The sequence below is a fragment of the Orcinus orca genome, chromosome 12 (genome assembly GCF_937001465.1).
Source record: "Orcinus orca chromosome 12, mOrcOrc1.1, whole genome shotgun sequence".
Lineage (NCBI taxonomy): Eukaryota > Metazoa > Chordata > Mammalia > Artiodactyla > Delphinidae > Orcinus > Orcinus orca.
Window position 1 is genome coordinate 34,274,850 of NC_064570.1, and position 19,954 is coordinate 34,294,803.

At 37.8% G+C, this 19,954-nt stretch overlaps 1 protein-coding gene across 2 annotated transcripts in view; it reads left to right on the plus strand.

Moving 5' to 3' along the window:
* The window catches only part of KIAA0408 (KIAA0408 ortholog), a 35,619-nt gene that overhangs the window by 5,908 nt on the left and 9,757 nt on the right, over positions 1-19,954 (plus strand). Inside the window, exons 1-2 of one of the 2 annotated variants that reach the window (XM_049695652.1) lie at positions 5,215-6,013; positions 11,120-11,374. In XM_049695652.1, the coding sequence (XP_049551609.1) occupies positions 11,240-11,374 (135 nt within the window). In that variant the 5' untranslated portion in view covers positions 5,215-6,013; positions 11,120-11,239. Of the gene's footprint in view, positions 1-5,214; positions 6,014-11,119; positions 11,375-19,954 lie in introns of those variants that run through there. The other variant, XM_033407613.2, reaches the window with a different exon arrangement.

Genomic DNA, 19,954 nt, shown 5'->3' on the forward strand with positions numbered 1-19,954 from the left:
CATTATTCTACCTGCTTAGACTCCATGTAGTGGAAAAAGCCCCAGGAAAGCAGCCAGAGGAGGTAGTTGAAGGAAAATGAGGATCCCCCAGCAATGGACCTTCAAATCTTGGAGTGAGAAAGCTCTCCAGGAAGAGAAACTCATGCCTCTGGTCACACTTGTCACTTTCGAGGGAATGTGATTTATTCCCAAGTAGCTATTTGTTTGAAGTACTCATATTTGTGGAAAGTAGATGGATTAAAAACAGTAGGGTAGATGCAAAATAATTGGAAAAGAAAGAACGAAAGAATCTTACTGTGCAAAATATTTCAGTGGCAACGACAACAAAAGAATATAGTGTAAGGGCCAAGCATAGGCGTCAGGGCATTGTTAGAGTCTCTGGACTTAAAAAAGAGATCTTGGTGTAGAGAGTGGGTCCAGCTGTCTCTGCAGAAGTCCTCTGATTGGAGTGGACCCAAGGCTACACTGAAGTGTGACTGTGGGCCTCCCTTCCTGGACCCTCATCTCCAGATCCTTTACCGTAGCCTTCTCACATCATGATGCCATATTCCTTTGCACCTGGGCACCAAGACCTCTCACATTAGCACCTCAAAATCTAGCACCACTCATAACAGTTCCTCTTTTTGATCTTCCGTCTCTCTCCCTGCTCCACGGCCCACCGGGCTCCGCCGATCAAAGCTTACCTATATTGACTGTTCCTTCCAGCCCTTTTGTGTGTTAGCTGTTCCTTTTTTTCTTTTAGGTGGGTTTGTAATCACAGCAACTGAGTTATCTAAACTTCAATTGGTTCCTCTTTCGAGTTTCTAGTTCCTTGTTACACTGCTCTGCACTTCTATCAATCATCTTTCTTACTCCTTTAGCATTTTTATTACCTCCTCTTTGAACTAGGGGTCTAGTAGTCTGGAGAGATGTTTCACTGTTTGTTGTTTCAGGGGATTTCTCTTGTTCTTTTAATTGGGAGTAGCAGCTCTCCTTTTCTGAGCAAAGTTGTGACTAGCCAGTAATCGCTTCCTTTGTCAATGGCATTTGATTAGACAATTACTAAAAATATAATGCTGTCTCCTATTTCTGGTAGAAGATATAGGTGGGGTAGCAACACCCTGGGATGGGGCAGGACGGGGAGAATACAGATCAGTTCCTTTGTCCTTCAAATTATACTCCCTAAATGGCCTCTCTCAGCCCTGCTTTCCTGCTAGAACTTCCTAACAGAAGTGACTCAGGGTGGCCCTCTTGTGGTGGAAAGGCATTCCCAAGGCCCTTTTCTGGAATGAAATGAGAGGTAGCCCTAGAACAGTTCCTGTATCACTTAGCTTTTGTTGTCATCATTATCAATATCTCCCAAGTAAAGAATCTGGAAATAATATAGTGAGATGCTAAAAACAAATTTGAAAACTCTAAGGAAGATCTGTCTCTAGTCTTAAATAGCTCACGTTTAAAAAATGTTTTATTGTTTTGTTTCTTCAAAATATAGACCAGTACTTTAAAAAATAAAATAAAACAGATAGTTTGAAACTGTTTCTTTTGAATATTTCTGTCATCTGGAAATGCCTGTACATAATCCCCATGACAGATTTGCTTGGCTCAAAAATCTGTTGACATGTCACCATCCCTCAGAATAGGAGAGACAGCCAGCATCCCGTGATTCTAGGGAAAAACATTCAGCACTGGGAAAATAGCACGTTAGCTGAAACACAACAACCTAAGCATGTAACTTCCATGGATAATAAATACTTTGTGTGTGACTCTCATCATTTTATAATCTAAAACAGATTCTGATAAGTGTCAACCTATTTCTTTTACTAACACAGAGTCCGAACTCTGTCATTCTAGGACTCAAATAACACAGGACCAAGTTTCACAGACTCAGCTGTAGAACTTTATAAAAATTAAGAAAACTGGGCCTCACCCCTGGATGGTCTAGTTCAGAAAGTGGAGGAAAGTTCCAGCTTTAGGAACTTTTAAATAATTCTTTGAGCGATTGCAGGGTGCAGCAAGGCCTGAGAGTAACACAACACGGAACTGTGGTCCCGTTAGTGGAACGCTATTGAGATTACCAGGAGAAGCACCCCACATTTGCTTATAAATTTGTTTCAAGGAATACTCAGGAAGTGGACAGTCATGCTGCAGGTCACATTTCAGGGATCTTCAGAGTTGATGGAGCTTGTTGAGATCAAAGATTTGTCTTATTCTTCTAACGGTGCTCAGGATCTAACGCTACAGCTGGCCCAGAGCTGGTGCTCACAAATATTTGTTAAGTGGAATGTAATTGGAATGCCCAAGACCTCTCCCTAAGAATGGAAGATCGTTTAATGTTCAAGAGAGTTCTGCTAAACAACTGAGATGTATCGTAAAGCGCTTTGAAAATTGTAAATGCCACATGTAATAGCTTCTTTTTTTTGGCTGTGTTGGGTCTTCGTTGCTGCACAGGCTTTCTCTAGTTGCAGCGAGCAGGGGCTACCCTTTGTTGCGGTGCGCGGGCTTCTCTGCAGTGGCTTCTCGTTGCGGAGCACGGGCCCTAGAACGCACGGGCGTAGTAGTTGTGGCACACGGACTTAGCTGCTCCGCGGCATGTGGGATCTTCCCGGACCAGGGATCAAACCCGTGTCCCCTGCAGTGGCAGGCGATTCTTAACCACTGCGTCACCAGCGAAGTCCCCTAGCTTCTAAATTATAATATGCTATAAGAATGAGTTCCGTTTTTCAAAGTAATCTCTTTTCCAATTTTTTCCATATCGTTTACAATGAAAATAGAAATACAATACCCCTTTAACTGGTAAATATGTTTAAAGAGTAAAAGAAGAAGGGGCTGAAAAACTATACAAGCAAGTAATCAGAAGCCACCCAGTGTAAAGAGATTAAATAAATAACTGCTTCGTGGTGCTTCAAGATCATCCTTCAGACAGAAAACTGTAAATTAAATGTGCAGTGGGATACTAAAGGCAAAGTTGGTGCATTTATCCCTAGATTTTCTTCCATCACTAATTTAAAATTCTTTTGTCTTCGTATTCTGACCGAGGATTTACATTATTGAAGGATACAAACCTCTTTAAATAAATGGCCATGAAGATAAATACTCTGTTATATGACTCCTATGTTATACTTGGAAGATGAAGTATTAGCTCCCTCATTTGGGACTTAGAAGAGAACTGAATTTAAGATTTAATAAAGCCAGAAATAAATGTCTCACGCCCCAAACTCTTATCCCTGGGTTCTGTTCCCTTCCTTGAGCTCCTTGGAATTTTAAACTTTAAGGCACTCCTCCAAGAATTAGAAGACCTGGATTCTATTCCTGGCATTGCTAGTTAGTGCCTTTGTGACCTTGAGCAAATGGCTTAACATCAGGGCCTCTTTCCTCAGCTGTAAAATTAGAAGCGTGGCTAGATGATTTCAGGCGTTCTTTCTGGCTCTAAAATTCTGTAAGTCTGGAAACACCTGCTAGTGACATTTATGCACTCATTGCTCTTTCCCCCTTTCCAAAATGTTTTAGTTTGTGGCTTAATTGCATCATTTATATAGATCTTTTCAAACCCTTTCCAGGATTTTCTTTTTTTGTTTCTTGATAGCAGCTCGTGTTTCTACATTTACTTTACATTAAGAATTGTTACATGCATTTCTTTACATATTTGTTATACACTGAAATAGGATTAGTATGACATCAGATATGAATGATTCCTCCAAATTCTCTCTAATATATAGAGCAATAATTTGAGTCACTTTCATATTTGAAGGTTTAAATATTTAAATGGATTAAAAGTGACCTGGATTGTGCAACAAATTGCATTTTTTTCCATAAGGCTTTCAGCCATTTGACACCTGCTTGAAAATGTCAGGCGCTTCACGATGTCTGAATATCACTATAGGGCTGGGTATACCAGCATCTGTTTTCAAAATCCATTCGTTTTATGTACATAACAGCAGGAACTTTTTAAAACAAAGCTTTCTTAGAAGTTTTTAGTGGAAAGGTTCAGAAATACCTGAGCTGAGTATTTATTGCCTTTGTATGCAGTCATCTAATTGCATTGCTTTATTTCTCTGGGGTATGAAATATAGCATGGAAATTTTAGCTAATATACATAAAAATTATTCAACAGAAAGGGTTGGTAACTACAGTTAATGGTAGACTTGGGAGAAATTCTGTCAAAGTTTTTTGTGCCTAGTTTTTTATTCTATTTTTGATATAATTTGAGGTCAACTTTACCATGACAAGAAGCAGATGAAGCACCTGCAATAAATAATTACTGGGACATCCATGAAAAAGGGCATTGAAACAGGTACTATTGAGGGATAGTATAGAGGATAGCACAGCATAATTCCTCCTGTAATTAGCTACAGATTATCTGAAGTTCTGATGGGGTGTAGAAAACAGTCTTAATTTGATTTACCAATGACACATGGAAATTAAGAGGTCTGGAGCGGAAGAGAGGTCCGGAGTGTCCTGATAAGGGCAAAGGCAGAATGAACTAACATTTCTTAAGTGCCTGGCACTGTAAGTACCCCCTCATACTCTTACAACATCCTTACAAAGTAAATATAATTATCCCCTTACAGAAGTAACAAACTCGAAGTTCACACTGATAAGTAGTGGCAGTAATTTGAAACCAATATCTCTGTGACAAAATTCCAGGGTCTTCAGTTAGAGAAACCGGTTCCAAGACCTACTTCTCTGCGTGGTCAAGTTTCTGTGAATTTTGGCAAGATACTCTGCCTCTTTGAACCTTGGTTTTATCAGTAAACTTGAGTTGATATCTACAGACACATTTTCTGTGAGAGTGAGCTAAGATATAGATACATTAGATATTAGAAGTACTTAGCACAGAGCCTTGCAGAGAGCTGTCTCTCCATGAGTCATCACTGTTATTACTCTAACTATTATTGTTGTTGTTATTGCTTTTGAGATTTGGGGATGGGGGGGTGGGGGTTGCTTTTTTTTTTGCTTTTGATGCCAGGCTTTCAAAACACAAAGTATGATTTCATTCAATTGTCCTACATGTACTAAAGTCCTACTATGAGCAGGTTATTCTTAGTAAACTTTTTAACTCCCCATGAAATATTTATCTGGAATCTGGAAGCAGGCAAAAATAATGTGACAGGGATTATTTAATGACCACACAGACTTTAGACTTGAGGATAAGCCCTTATTATTTAAACTTTTATGTAGCTTATTTGCTGAATTAGGTTGCAGCACACCTTCACTGAAAACAAGTACATGGGTATCTCATTGGTTTTTTCCTTACCACAATACGTATCATCCTTTCCCACGGGCTCTGAGTTCCACTAGCAGAAAGACATCACCATCGCTATAGATACAAGCAGCAAACTGCCACAGAATCACAAAGAACTAGAAGGCTGGTCTTCATATATGCCATTTCTACTTTATTTCAAGACAGAAGTTTGATACCTTTTCACAAATCTTTTGCGATTATATACATAAAATTTCTACACATATTCTGCCACATCCAGAAACCAACTTCCAAAGGCACTGCAAAGTACATTTGAAAAGGGGAAAGAGAGAGGTAGGCAAAGAGATGATTCTTGCCTGTAAAAAAGGAGTTAACTTTTCCAAATAAATGGAATGTAAAATTGGCCATTGTCATTGTGTGATATTAACACCAGCTCTTTTGGCAAGTTTGGAAATACTGGGCTCCCTTATAAAAGTTAAAAATGTCCTGGACCTGGAGTTGTTTACCCAGAGTGGGAGCTGCTCTAAAGTTACAGAGCTCTGGTTGGAAGAGATGGCTTGAAGGCCGCCTCCGAGAAACTGACGTCACAGGAGCCTCAGCTGCTGCTGTGACATTAGCTGAGCAGCTTTTTGATCTGTGAGATGGTGGAGGTTTCAAAGGGACTTGTCAGTATCTCTCTGTTGAATGGTTGGACTCATTTTGCATCCCCATTTTGTGCAAAGAAGCAAGAGGCACCGTGCTGAGACTTTTCTCTTTTAAAACAACCGGCTGTCCTCCCATTGCTAGATTGACCAGTGGTCGGACATCCATAGGATTTCTCCCCGGAGCAAAAAGGTATGTTTCTTTCTGGCAGTTTGAAAGCAAGTGACTAATTGTGGCAAAATATAGAGGGGCCGCTGTTGACATATTTGAAACTGTAGATACTTGTTTAAGTGGAGGGTGATTTCAACATCTGCCTGATTCAGTGTGTCTTGGCTTAAAAACAGTGGGGCAGGGTGTGTAACGGATTTTACTGACTCCCAGGGAAGAGAAGGTCCAGCTGCTGTGAGTGGATTTCCTGACTCCGGACTGATGGTACCATATGCTCTCTGAGACAGTTTTTGAAACACTGCTTCTCAGTACTTTGAACACCACTTTCCCTACCATAAGATTTCACTAAATTTATTTTTTAGAACACTATTTTCATTAGGATGAAGACTTTTTAACATTTGCAAAGTAAAGTTCACAACCCTTGAAATTGCTGGTATTTGAAAATTGCAGTGAAAAATAAGTCAGTGAAATTTCATCCAAGTTGATGGTTTACTTACCGCATGATAAGTGTTTCTGTGGTTTGAGTTGAAGTGCATGCCATTCATAATGGGTTAATCTGCAATTAGGAGGGAACCTTAGCACTACAGCTTCTACTGTTTAAGCTGGTTAAGTTTAGGTGTTTGTTTATCCAAGCCAAATGCGTCTTTCAAAGCTTTTATGAGCTAAGAGAAGTAAAATCGGTGCCCCTGTATGTTGGATATTTTCTAGTTTGAATATATAACTGGAGAGAAAACAAGGAGAAGATAATAAAATGAAAAGGCAAAATTGATTTCTTCAGAATTGCACGTGGTAGTATTCCTTTGACCTTATTGGAACATGAGGAGCGATGCTGAAGTAGCAAGAAATAGCAATTTCTCAAAATTCCCTTTTGCTTTGTAACAAAATCAAGTCTTAGTTTTCTTTGCAGAAATGCATTTGCCAGTGAACAGTAGGGGAGGAATAAGGTCTTATAATCAGTTGAAATGATGCAAGTGATTCATAATAGCCTAGAGAAAGGGCTAGAGAATCTTGGAGGCAAATGGTGCATAACTCTGATGGGTATAGACCTGGGAATTCCTAATTCTTCAAAGTTAAGAGGAAGCAAAGCATCTCCAAGGCAAATGATGGTTCTAGGAATTGTGAGATTGGCAGTACCTACTGTGTGTGGCATTCCTATTGGAATATGTAACCTCCTTCAAGTGAAAATTTTTCAATTATATGAAAAGCAGTATGTTTATAAAAAGGAAAGCAGAGAGCAAGAAACAAACACTCTGAACAAAACTCTCAGAAGAGAGAAGTTGCAATCGAGTCAACTCCCCTAACGCTGTTTCATTTGTTTGGCTAAAGTCCAGTTTTCAATGGGGGAGATGAAGGTTGAAATGGTAACAACCAAGGTGTAGTAAGAAGGGAGCACCCCTCAGACGAAGAAGTGTTACCGTGACCTACTTGAGGCTAACATGGGAAATAGAAATGATTTATTGTGAAACTCCTGTGTTAATCTTAAATTTTGCTTCCTAGTAGGGCCGGAAGGTTGGCAGAACTGTTTTCCTCCCATCACCATACTTATGCAACCCACTCACAACCCTCTACAATTCTGGCTTCCGGCCTTGGGGAGGGGGAAGTAGGTTAAAATGGATTATGTAATGCTCACTTAGAGTTGTTGGGGGAAGAACGTGTGCATGACTAAGTAGTGCAGCTCCCTCTGTCCTTTTATATTTGCTCTAATCAAATTTTATTCTGAATGAAATTCTGGAGGGAGTGAAATGAAATGGAGAGTGAAGGGTGCAGATTGCAGAAATTCTTCCTTATCTCCCACAGAGATACCAATATCTGTGGGCGAAAACAAGTGACAACTAGGAACAAAGAGAACTTTTATATTTGCCTCAGCAGAAAGCACTGAAATTGAGTTTTTGAACGGCTGAGCCATTTTACCCCATAACTTTTCATTACAGAACGTTATGTCCCTACAAGATTGCTCTATTAGTTGGATTTTTTTTTAACATTTAGGGAGAATTATAACAAAAGCAGTTTTATATAAGATTTGTCTATTCAAATTTTTGCTAACAATAAAAACATTTCCTAAATATTTAACCTGCCTTGTATTCTTAAAATACTTGAAAAATACTGAGGGCAAAGGAAAACTGTTAAAAATATGAGTTCACACAATTACACTTGCTTCTATGAATTTTCTAATGAAATCAAAATCAGTTTTATTCTAGAGGAAGATAAATAAAAGGAAGGAGGGTAGGGGGAACACAAAATAAAAGGAAGGAGGGTAGGGGGAACACAAAACGGGAGGGAGACAAGGACAGAAGGAAGAAACCAAGAAACAGGCATTTACTGAGCATTATGATCCAAAACAGTGTTAGTCGCTTTGATTAAGCATTCTCTTTCGTGCACATTTAATTCTCCCAAAACTCTATGGACCCCACTTTATTTTTAGAGGAGAAAGCAATATATTCAACCGTATTACATTTGACATTTATGACAAGACATAGATACTAGAAAGGTGAAATAAACCCTCCCACAGAAACTGGCACAGATATTGCCCTATAGGAATTTTCTTCCAAGGCTTGTTTTTTATCCATAACCATTACATTTTAAGGCACTAGATATTGCTCTGGTCCTGGAAAGGGGAAGCCCTGTAGATTGGCCCTTCTCCGTATTAAGTGATGAATTTGGCGCTTTGCAATTAAGTGCAGGATTCTGTCTGCTTCGGGAACATTATCTGGGTTCATGTATAGTCCTGTTACCAGGAGCAAGCCTGATTGAGGGTTTTCCTGAATGATATTCTTCAGGTAGGTAAAAAAGAAAAGGGTCTGGTGCCCTTTCACCTGGACCTGGAAGTGGTTCAAGAAGAGTTAGAAATAAAAAGAAAAATTGGAGCCCTTTGCTACATAATTGTAGGAGAAACTTCACGATGATTTCTGAACATTTAGTGTTTAAAGACAGAATGAAACATGGAGTATCATAGCACCTCTTCTCCAGGTAGCTTGAAATTAGTCTGCTCTCTTTCTGTAACACCCTTTGTTATCTGCAACTACCTCTTGACGTCTTAAACCACTTCACTCTTCCTAAGAAGTTTCAATGTTAAATACCTGCTAGTCAGCAAGATAGTTTCAGCTCACAGTTAATTACATATAGTTTAAAGCAGTCTGCAGTCTCTGAAAATTAGCACCGTCTGCATTGCCTGTGAATAGTTATTAGATGAACCTAGAAATTAATAGGTAATCAAGATCAATAACAGCTTCACCAAAACACAAAATTCTGTACATTCTTTACAATCTTCATTTTGTTATGTCTCCATCGACACATTTATTTGGGGGCAACTTGCATTTGCTGTGGCAGGTACTTGTGGTCACTGTCTCACAGGATTGGAGGGTAGCAAAAGGGAGGAAGGATGACAGAGGATGGAAAATGAGATTAGAAAAAAGACACGGCTGAGTGGATAAAATGAGACGTGATACTGTTTTTAATGGCTAAATCTGTAATGACTTGTTTTTCTTGGCTGAATTAGTCATAGTTTTGTGAGTGCCAAAGAAATAGGTAAGGATGATCAAAGTATCTGTAGCAAAATTTTTGAAAGAAGAGTAACCATATAGATCCCAATATTAGGGTGTTTTTGAGGGTGGAGCCCTGCATACAGCACTGACATTTTAAAATCCTTATTAGTCTATTATAATTCATTAATAGATTGCAACTCAAAAATACATGTTTGGAACAGTTTACCACTTGGATATGCATGTTCAGAGCAGTCTGACAAAAATCTAATGTCTTCTATGTTTATCTTATATTTGGGATATAAAATATGCGGCCATCTTCTATGCCTGCAGAATGGGGCTTGCTTCCTGGTTATGTGGGCTTCATTAGACAATCCCAGAACCCAGGCAGCTACTGAGTCTCGAGAACTTTGCTCAAAATTAGCATCAGCTACCACCTGGTAAGTTAAGGCATTTTGGTCATGGCCAAATTGGCTTTTTTTTGGCCAACTCTTCAGCTTTTTAAAAGCTAAAAAGTTAAGACTTCTTATAGGCGTGATTATCTTAGGAGATTCAGACATTTTAAATGTGCTTTTCTACCCATTAAAAAATGTATCTGACTTCAGTAATAAAAATATTTTCAGTGGATGTCAGCACAAGATTTTTTTAAAGCAAAAAATAGGGGAAATTTTATATTTCTCAAACCAATTTGTAGTCCATATGTCATTTAATCTTCGTAATAACCCTGTGGATATCCCCCATTTTAATATAAATAAATCTCAGAAATTTTAGGTGATTTATAACAGAGTTACCAATCGGGTATTTTAAAGTGCCTCTTCAGATCCTGAATGAACACATGCCCTAAATGCTAGAAATCTAATTATTTCAGTCACTCCTTAATATGATCAAGAATTTCCCTGCAAACTGATGAAAACATTTTTTTCATTTCTCTGTATTCAGTATCAGAAGATAGGTTCTGATATATAGTCTATTAGAAGGAAAAAAGAGCATGGATAAGTGTTAACATATGGCTTTCAGGATAATTTTGCTGCTTTTACATTTTACTTGATGAAATAAAATAATGACAATATTTTTTTATGCTTTAGTTTGGTTTCTTACTGATACATCAGTCCCAGACTTACTACCAACATTGGGGTCTTATTGATACAGTAATCATGTTTGCCACAAGCTTGAACTCTATGAGTGTAAAATTGAGATTGTAGCCCAACACCACCTCAGGACTTTAAGTCACAGAAATGTATAATCTGGTTGCATCAGAACAGAAGGAGTAATTCCATTGCAGCAGAATCTACCACAGTTGTGTAGACGTGACTAAACAGTTGAATTTCATACTTCCACTCTTAGATATTCATGAAAAATTCTATGTTTAGATTAGGTGGTTAGTTAAAGGAATACTTATATCTCACACATGCATTTAACCATCCTGTCCACTGTAATTTTACTGTCTGGTCTCAGAAAGGGGCAGAAAAAAAGTTTGGATGATACTTTTTTCTTTGACTGTTAGTTTCTCCTTAGGCAGATATTTTTGTCATCTCTTCTTTTGAGTCCAATTTTCCTAAAGTTTGTTTATGTCAATGGCTCTTGACAAACTGATAAAATGTTTCCAGAAAGCACATGGATTTGGAACTCTCTCTTGTTATGTTTATATTAGGCTTTGTTTTAAAGGCAAGTGAGACTGCTTCAAATAAAACAACTCCAAGCTTCCAAGAAACAGTTAAGAGAAGGCAGAGACGGGCAGAAACACCCCTTCACTAACACTCACACGGTTGCCATGGACCTACATAAGCAGTGGGAGAACACAGAGACTAACTGGCGCAAGGAAAAGATGGAATTACTGGACCAGTTTGACAATGAAAGAAAGGAATGGGAAAGTCAATGGAAGATCATGCAGAAGAAGATAGAAGAGGTACAGGTTGATTTGTTTTGAATGCACTGGAAACTTAAAACTCAGAATGAAAATTCTGTTGGTTTGTTTTGTATTGGAAACTATTTTTACTTTCCAATTTCACCTAAAAGATGCATGTCTCAGTGATATTTACTAGACCAAAAATAGCATAACCTAACCCAATGTTACCGTAGAGACTATGCTAATTTATAGCTTTGCATGCAAATTGGAACTTGAAATGTCTTTCTAAAGTGTATCAATTTATTATTTTCTGACTAGAGTGCTGTGGTATCAAAAGTGAGGTATGTATTTTGCATAAGTTTTCAAATTCCGGGCCCAGGATGAAAACAGAAGAAAAACATAATTGGTGGAACATATTTTAGTAAAATTATAACTGGGCATTAAAACACAGATCTTTTCAGAGATGACTTATGAATAATGTCTACTAAAGGCAGTTATGTATTAGATAATTCAGTATAATCAAAAAGAGCATCATATATCAAAAAGAAAATGGAGGTGGACATGGTATTTATCCTGGCAAGGTGTGACACATTTATTGGCACATTTATTTGGAAAGAATTTATAAAAAATGACATGCCAAGACTCTGATACAAATAATAATTTTATTCCTTCACGCTGTTTGGCCCAGAATATTTCCTTTAAGGATCTGCATTGATGTATATTCAAGCTTGTTCCAACTGAAAATTATTTATACTTATCTTGCTTTCTTGTAACATTCCCTGCTGTTGACTTATATGGTTTTGTGCACATTGCCAAGACAGTTATTTTAACAGACTCCTTGGCCTTTATTCACAGACAATCAAAGCTGGTGCTTTATGTGTTTATAGTGCAAATATTTTTCTTATTAACAGCCCTATAATTGGTTATAAATAAAATACAAATTGGCATGCTAAAAGGAAAAACAAAAAAGAATAGCCATGTGACTCTTCTAAAATAGAGCTGAGAAGGCAGGCATGTAGCAGATGATTACAGATTAAAAGGAGAATTTACTTCTCATCCTTCTATAGTTTGGAAAATGCGTTCTGCTTGCTCTCTTAACTTCTCCACCCAGAGGCTCAGATTGGATCAACAGGGAGATGGCTAGGTCAAATCAAAATCCACAACTCCAATTCGAAACCTGAGCTCATTGGCTTCCAAAGGTTTGGAAGGTCCAGTTAATAACAATCTCAGATAATTCTAGCATCCAAGCAAAATAATTAAGGGAGTCAGGATTAGTCTAGCCAGTTGTTTAAGCCATGTAGCTAAGATGTTCTGCTGTCTGGTTAAATTTGTTATTGTCAAATAATTATTCTGACAGCTCTGTAGATTCCATCTATGGAAAATATTAGCCTTATCAATTAGCAGGCGTTAAACATAGGTGATAGTCCATAGAAATACTGACAGAAGGGCTGGAATATTTTTTTCTTTATCTTGGATAGTAGCTGTGCTGCTGTTTATGTCATTCTGCCTGCAGTATACAACACCATACCTGGGAATATGTTTAGATAATGTGCTTACCCAAACTACCGACCCAGAGATGATGCTGTTCAATACCTGAATACTAGCATTGTGCTCCCCTTATCATACTAATATACTTGTCGCTCAGTATACATGGGAGATTGGTTCCAGGAGCCCCCGTAGATACCAAAATTCATGGATGCTCTCAAGTTTCTTATATAAAATGGCATAGTATGTATGTATTTTTTCCCACTCCCAGCTTTGTACCTGTAAGAATGTACCTTCTTAGAGGCTACAAAGCTGGGAGTAGAGAACAGGAGGAAATTGTCTTCACATATCACAGAAAATCAAGACAATATTTTTAACTAAAATTAAAAATCAACACTTGGAAAAAATGTAACATGCCACAAGCATAATAGACTGTATTTCTTTCGTATTTATCACTAAGCTCTGTGTATTAAATCAGACACAACTTATTAAGCCATATATTAGAAAATTATACATTTCCCGGTGCATGCATATAACTTCTGTGATTCCAAGTAAAAATGTCCTTAGTGAGAGGATCAGTGTTGGGTATTAAGATGCTAATGATTCTTTGTTCAGCGACTATCCACAATCATTGCATTTGCTATTACAAAACAAAGATGTACGTACTTGGATCTTTGAAACCTGGACTAATCCAGATAGATACCCTTAATAGAGTTAATAGATGCCTGGCAATTTTTTTTTTATCACATTGCCATCTTTCCTGATTGTCTCCTTTGATCAGATAACCATTGAAAACAGCTAGGTACCAAGTAACACAGATTTCCTTTTACAAAATAAATGGTTTTCCATCAATAATATAATGATATTTGTTTATTCATACTTCACCTAAGTCCCCAAGAGAATTTAGGATGTCAAATAAAATTCTATGTAAGGTAAAGTATTCCAAAACTAGAAGAGAAAGATGAGATGAAGACAAGAGGAAGGATCCTTTGTGAAATGCATGCAGCAAATCTGTCTTTCTAGTAAGTAACAAAAAATGATCAAATGCATATTTCTCAGTATTCAGAAAACAAAAGCAAACCTATTTCCCAGAAATAGCACTTTCGTCCCTGATTTTGCAACTAAAGCAATTTTGTGTCCACCCATGACTCCTCTAAAAGAGGACAGTGCTACCAATAGCATCCTTAGATTTAGCATGGTGTTTTGAGGGTTGCTTCTTAGGATGTCCCTCAAATTCTGCCAAAATTATAATGGCCACAACTGTTCAGTACAGATAATTTTACAGGGGCCAAAACAGTTGATTCATGGCTGCAATTTGATGCTATCCTGACTTCATCCAACTACAGATTTATAAGTATTTAGGGCATAAATGCATGGCATATCCTTCAGGCATTAACTATGTTATAGTGCCTCACTCATCTGAGATTTGGGTAAGTATTGAGCAGCAGTAAATCTGTTATTCTTTTTTTTCCTTTAACATCTTTATTGGAGTGTAATTGCTTCACAATGGTGTGTTAGTTTCTCCTGTATAACAAAGTGAATCAGTTATACGTATACATATATCCCCATATCTCCTCCCTCTTGTGTCTCCCTCCCACCTTCCCTATCCCACCCCTCTAGGTGGACACAAAGCACTGAGCTGATCTCCCTGTGCTATGCGGCTGCTTCCCACTAGCTATCTATTTTACGTTTGGTAGTGTATATACGTCCATGCCACTCTCTCACTTCATCCCAGCTTACCCTTCCCCCTCCCTGTGTCCTCAAGTCCATTCTCTATGTCTGTGTCTTTATTCTGGTCCTGCCCCTAGGTTTTTCAGAACCATATATATATATGTGTATATATATATATATACACATATATATATATATATATTTTTTTAGATTCCATATATATCTGTTAGCATACAGTACTTGTTTTTCTCTTTCTGACTTACTTCACTCTGTATGACAGTCTCTAGGTCCATCCAGCTCACTACAAATGACTCAATTTCATTTCTTTTTATGGCTGAGTAATATTCCATTGTATATATGTGCCACACCCTCTTTATCTATTCACCTGTTGATGGACACTTAGGTTGCTTCCATGTCCTGGCTATTGTAAATAGAGCTGCAATGAACATTGTGGGGCACGACTCTTTTTGAATTATGGTTTTCTCAGGGTATATGCCCAGTAGTGGGATTGCTGGGTCATATGATACTTCTATTTTTAGTTTTTTAAGGAGACTCCATACTGTTCTCCATAGTGGCTGAATTAATTTACATTCCCACCAACAGTGCAAGAGGGTTCCCTTTTCTCCACACCCTCTCCAGCATTTATTGTTTGTAGATTTTTTGATGATGGCCATTCTGACTGGTGTGAGTTGATAACCTCATTGTAGTTTTGATTTGCATTTCTCTAATGGTTAGTGATTTTGAGCATCCTTTCATGTGTTTGTTGGCAATCTGTATATCTTCTTTGGAGAAATGTCTATTTAGGTCTTCTGCCCATTTGTGGATTGGGTTGTTTGTCTTTCTGATATTGAGCTGCATGAGCTGCTTGTAAATTTTGGAGATTAATCCTTTGCTAGTTGCTTTGTTTGTAAATATTTTCTCCCATTCTGAGGGTTGTCTTCTCGTATCTTTTATGGTTTCCTTTGCTGTGCAAAAGCTTTTAAGTTTCATTAGGTCCCATTTGTATATTTTTGTTTTTATTTCCATTTTTCTAGGAGGTGGGTCAAAAAGGATCTTGCTTTTGATTTATGTCATAGAGTGTTCTGCCTGTGTTTTCCTCTAACAGTTTTATAGTGTCTGGCCTTACATTTAGGTCTTTAATCCATTTTGAGTTTATTTTTGTGTATGGTGTTAGGGAGTGTTCTAATTTCATTCTTATACATGTAGCTGTCCAGTTTTCCCAGCACCACTTATTGAAGAGGCTGTCTTTTCTCCATTGTACATTCTTGCTTCCTTTATCAGAGATAAGGTGACCATATGTGCGTGGGTTTATCTCTGGGCTTTCTATCCTGTTCCGTTGATCTATATTTCTGTTTTTGTGCCAGTACCATACTGTCTTGATTACTGTAGCTTTGTAGTATAGTGTGAAGTCCCGGAGCCTGATTCCTCCACCATCAGTTTTTCTTTCTCAAGATTGCTTTGGCTATTCAGGGTCTTTTGTGTTTCCATACAAATTGTGAAATTTTTTGTTCTAGTTCTGTGAAAAATGCCATTGGCAGTTTGAGAGTAGTTTGCATGGAATCTGTAGATTGCTTTGGGTAGTATAGTCATTTTCACAATGTTGATTGTTCCAATGCAAGTACATGGTATATCTCTCCATCTGTTTACATCATCTTTAATTTCTTTCATCAGTGTCTTATAGTTTTCTGCATACAGGTCTTTTGTCTCCTTAGGTCGGTTTATTTCTAGGTATTTTATTCTTTTTGTTGCAATGGTAAATGGGAGTGTTTCCTTAATTTCTCTTTCAGATTTTTCATCATTAGTGTATAGGAATGCAAGAGATTTCTGTGCATTAAGTTTGTATCCTGCTACACCACCAAATTCATTGATTAGCTCTGGTAGTTTTCTGGTAGCATCTTTAGGATTCCCTATGTATAGTATCATGTCATCTGCAAACAGTGACAGTTTTACTCTTCTTTTCCAATTTGGATTCCTTTTGTTTTTTTTCTTCTCTGATTGCTGTGGCTAAAAGTTCCAAAACTATGTTGAATAACAGTGGTGAGAGTGGGCAACCTTGTTTTGTTCCTGATCTTAGTGGAAATGGTTTCAGTTTTTCACCATTGAGAACAATGTTGGCTGTGGATTTGTCATCTATGGCCTTTATTATGTTGAGGTAAGTTCCCTCTATGCCTACTTTCTGGAGGGTTTTTATCAAAATGGGTGATGAATTTTGTCAAAAGCTTTTTCTACATCTATTGAGATGATCATATGATTTTTATTCTTCAATTTGTTAATATGGTTGATCACGTTGATTGATTTGCATATATTGAAGAATCCTTGCATTCCTGGGATAAACCCCACTTGATCATGGTGTATGTTCCCTTTTTTTTTTTCGTGGTACGCGGACCTCTCACTGTTGTGGCCTCTCCCATTGCGGAGCACAGGCTCCGGATGCGCAGGCTCAATGGCCATGGCTCACAGGCCCAGCCCGTCCACGGCATATGGGATCTTCCTGGACTGGGGCATGAACCCGTGTCTCCTGCATTGGCAGGCAGACTCTCAACCACTGTGCCACCAGGGAAGCCCCATATGTTCCTTTTAATGTGCTGTTGGATTCTGTTTGCTAGTATTTTGTTGAGGATTTTTGCATCTGTGTTCATCAGTGATATTGACCTGTAGTTTTCTTTCTTTGTGATATCTTTGTCTGATTTTGGTATCAGGGTGATGGTGGCCTCGTAGAATGAGTTTGGGAGTGTTCCTCCCTCTGCCATACTTTGGAAGAGTTTCAGAAGGATAGGTGCTAGCTCTTCTCTAGATGTTTGATAGAATTCACCTGTGAAGCCATCTGATCCTGAGCTTTTGTTTGTTGGAAGATTTTTAATCACAGTTTCAATTTCAGTGCTTGTGATTGGTCTGTTTATATTTTCTATTTCTTCCTGGTTCAGTCTCAGAAGGTTGTGCTTTTCTAAGAATTTGTCCATTTCTTCCAGGTTGTCCATTTTATTGCCATATAGTTGCTTGTAGTAATCTCTCATGATCCTTCGTATGTCTGCAGTGTCAGTTGTTACTTCTCCTTTTTCATTTCTAATTCTAGTGATTTGAGTCTTCCCCTTTTTTTCTTGATGAGCCTGGCTAATGGTTTATCAATTTTGTTTATCTTCTCAAAGAACCAGCTTTTCTATAATTTCCTTCATTTCTTTTTCATCTATTTCTGATCTGATCTTTATGATTTCTTTCCTTCTGCTAACTTTGGGGTTATTTTGTTCTTCTTTCTCTAATTGCTTTAGGTGTAAGTTTAGGTTGTTTATTTGAGATTTCTCTTGTTTCTTGAGGTAGGATTGTATTGCTGTAAACTTCGTCATGTTTTCATTGTCATTTGTTTCTAGGTATTTTTTGATTTCCTCTTTGATTTCTTCAGTGATCTCTTGGTTATTTAGTAGTGTATTGTTTAGCCTTCCTGTGTTTGTATTTTTTGCAAATTTTTTCCTATAATTGATATCTAGGCTCATAGCGTTGTCAGAAAAGATACTTGATATGATTTCAATTTTCTTAAATTTACGAAGGCTTGATTTGTGACCCAAGATATGATCTATCCTGGACAATGTTCCTCGAGCACTTAAGAAGAAAGTGTATTCTGTTGTTTTTGGATGGAATGTCCTATAAATATCAATTAAGCCCATCTTTTTTAATGTATCATTTAAAGCTTGTATTTCCTTATTTACTTTCATTTTGGATAATCTGTCCATTGGTGAAAGTAGGGTGTTAAAGTCCCCTTTTATGATTGTGTTACTGTCAATTTCCCCTTTTATGGCTGTTAGCATTGCCTTATGTACTGAGGTGCTCCTATTTTGGATGCATAAATATTTACAATTGCTATATCTTATTCTTTGGTTGATCCCTTGATCATTTTGTAGTGTCCTTCTTTGTCTCTTGTAATAGTCTTTATTTTAAAGGCTATTTTGTCTGATATGAGAATTGCCATTCTAGCTATCTTTTGATTTCCATTTACATGGAATATCTTTTTCCATCCCCTCACTTTCAGTCTGTATGTGTCCCTAGGTCTAAAGTGGGTCTCTTGTAAACAGCATATATGCGGGTCTTGTTTTCGTATCCATTCAGCCAGTCTATGTCTTTTGGTTGGAGCATTTAATCCATTTACATTTAAGGTAGTTATCGATATGTATGTTCCTATTACCATTTTCTTAATTGTTTGGGGTTTGTTATTGTAAGTCTTTTCCTTCTCTTGTGTTTCCTGCCTAAAGAAGTTCCTTTAGTATTTGTTGTAAAGCGGGTTTGGTGGTGCTGAATTCTCTTAGCTTTTGCTTGTCTGTAGAAGTTTTAATTTCTCCGTGGAACCTGAATGACATCCTTGCTGGGTAATCTTGGTTGTAGGTTTTTCCCTTTCATCACTTTAAATATGCCCTTCCAGTCCCTTCTGGCTTGCAGAGTTTCTGCTGAAAGATTACCTGTTAAACTTATAGGGGTTCCCTTGTATTTTATTTGTTGTTTTTCCCTTGCGGCTTTTAATATTTTTTCTTTGTATTTAATTTTTGATAGTTTGATTAATATGTGTCTTGGCATGTTTCTCCTTGGATTTATCCTGTATAGGACTCTCTGCCCTTCCTGGACTTGACTGACTCTTTCCTTTCCTATATTAGGGAAGGAATATAGGAAACAATCTCTTCAAATATTTTCTCAGTCCCTTTCTTTTTCTCTTCTCCTTCTGGGACCCCTACAATTCTCATGTTGGTGTGTTTAATGTTGTCTCAGAGGTCTCTGAGACTGTCCTCAATTCTTTTCATTCTTTTTTCTTTTTTCTGCTCTGTGGTAGTTATCTCCACTATTTTACCTTCCCGGTCACTTATCCGTTCTTCTGCCTCAGTTATTCTGCTATTGGTTCCTTACAGAGAATTTTTAATTTCATTTATTATGTTGTTCATCATTGTTTGTTTGGTCTTTAGTTCTTCTAGGTCCTTGTTAAACGTTTCTTGTATTTTCTCCATTCTATTTCCAAGATTTTGGATCATCTTTACTATTATTACTCTGAATTCTTTTTCAGGTACACTGCCTATTTCCTCTTCATTTGTTTGATGTGGTGGGTTTTTACCTTGCTCCTTCATCTGCTGTGTATTTCTCTGTCTTCTCATTTTGCTTAATTTATTGTGTTTAGAGTCTCCTTTTCGCAGGCTGCAGGTTCGTAGTTCGCATTGTTTTTGGTGTCTCCCCCCACTGGGTAAGTTTGGTTCAGTGGGTTGCGTAGGCTTCCTGGTGGAGGCGACTGGTGCCTGTGTTTTGGTGGATGATGCTGGATCTTGGTTTTCTGGTGGGCAGGACCGCATCCGGTGGTGTGTTTTAGGGTGTCTGTGAACTTAGTATGATTTTAGGCATCCTCTCTGCTAATGGGTGGGGTTGTGTTCCTGTCTTGCTAGTTGTTTGGAATGGAGTGTCCAGTACAGTATCTTGCTGGTTGTTGAGTGGAGCTGGGTCTTAGTGTTGCGATGGAGA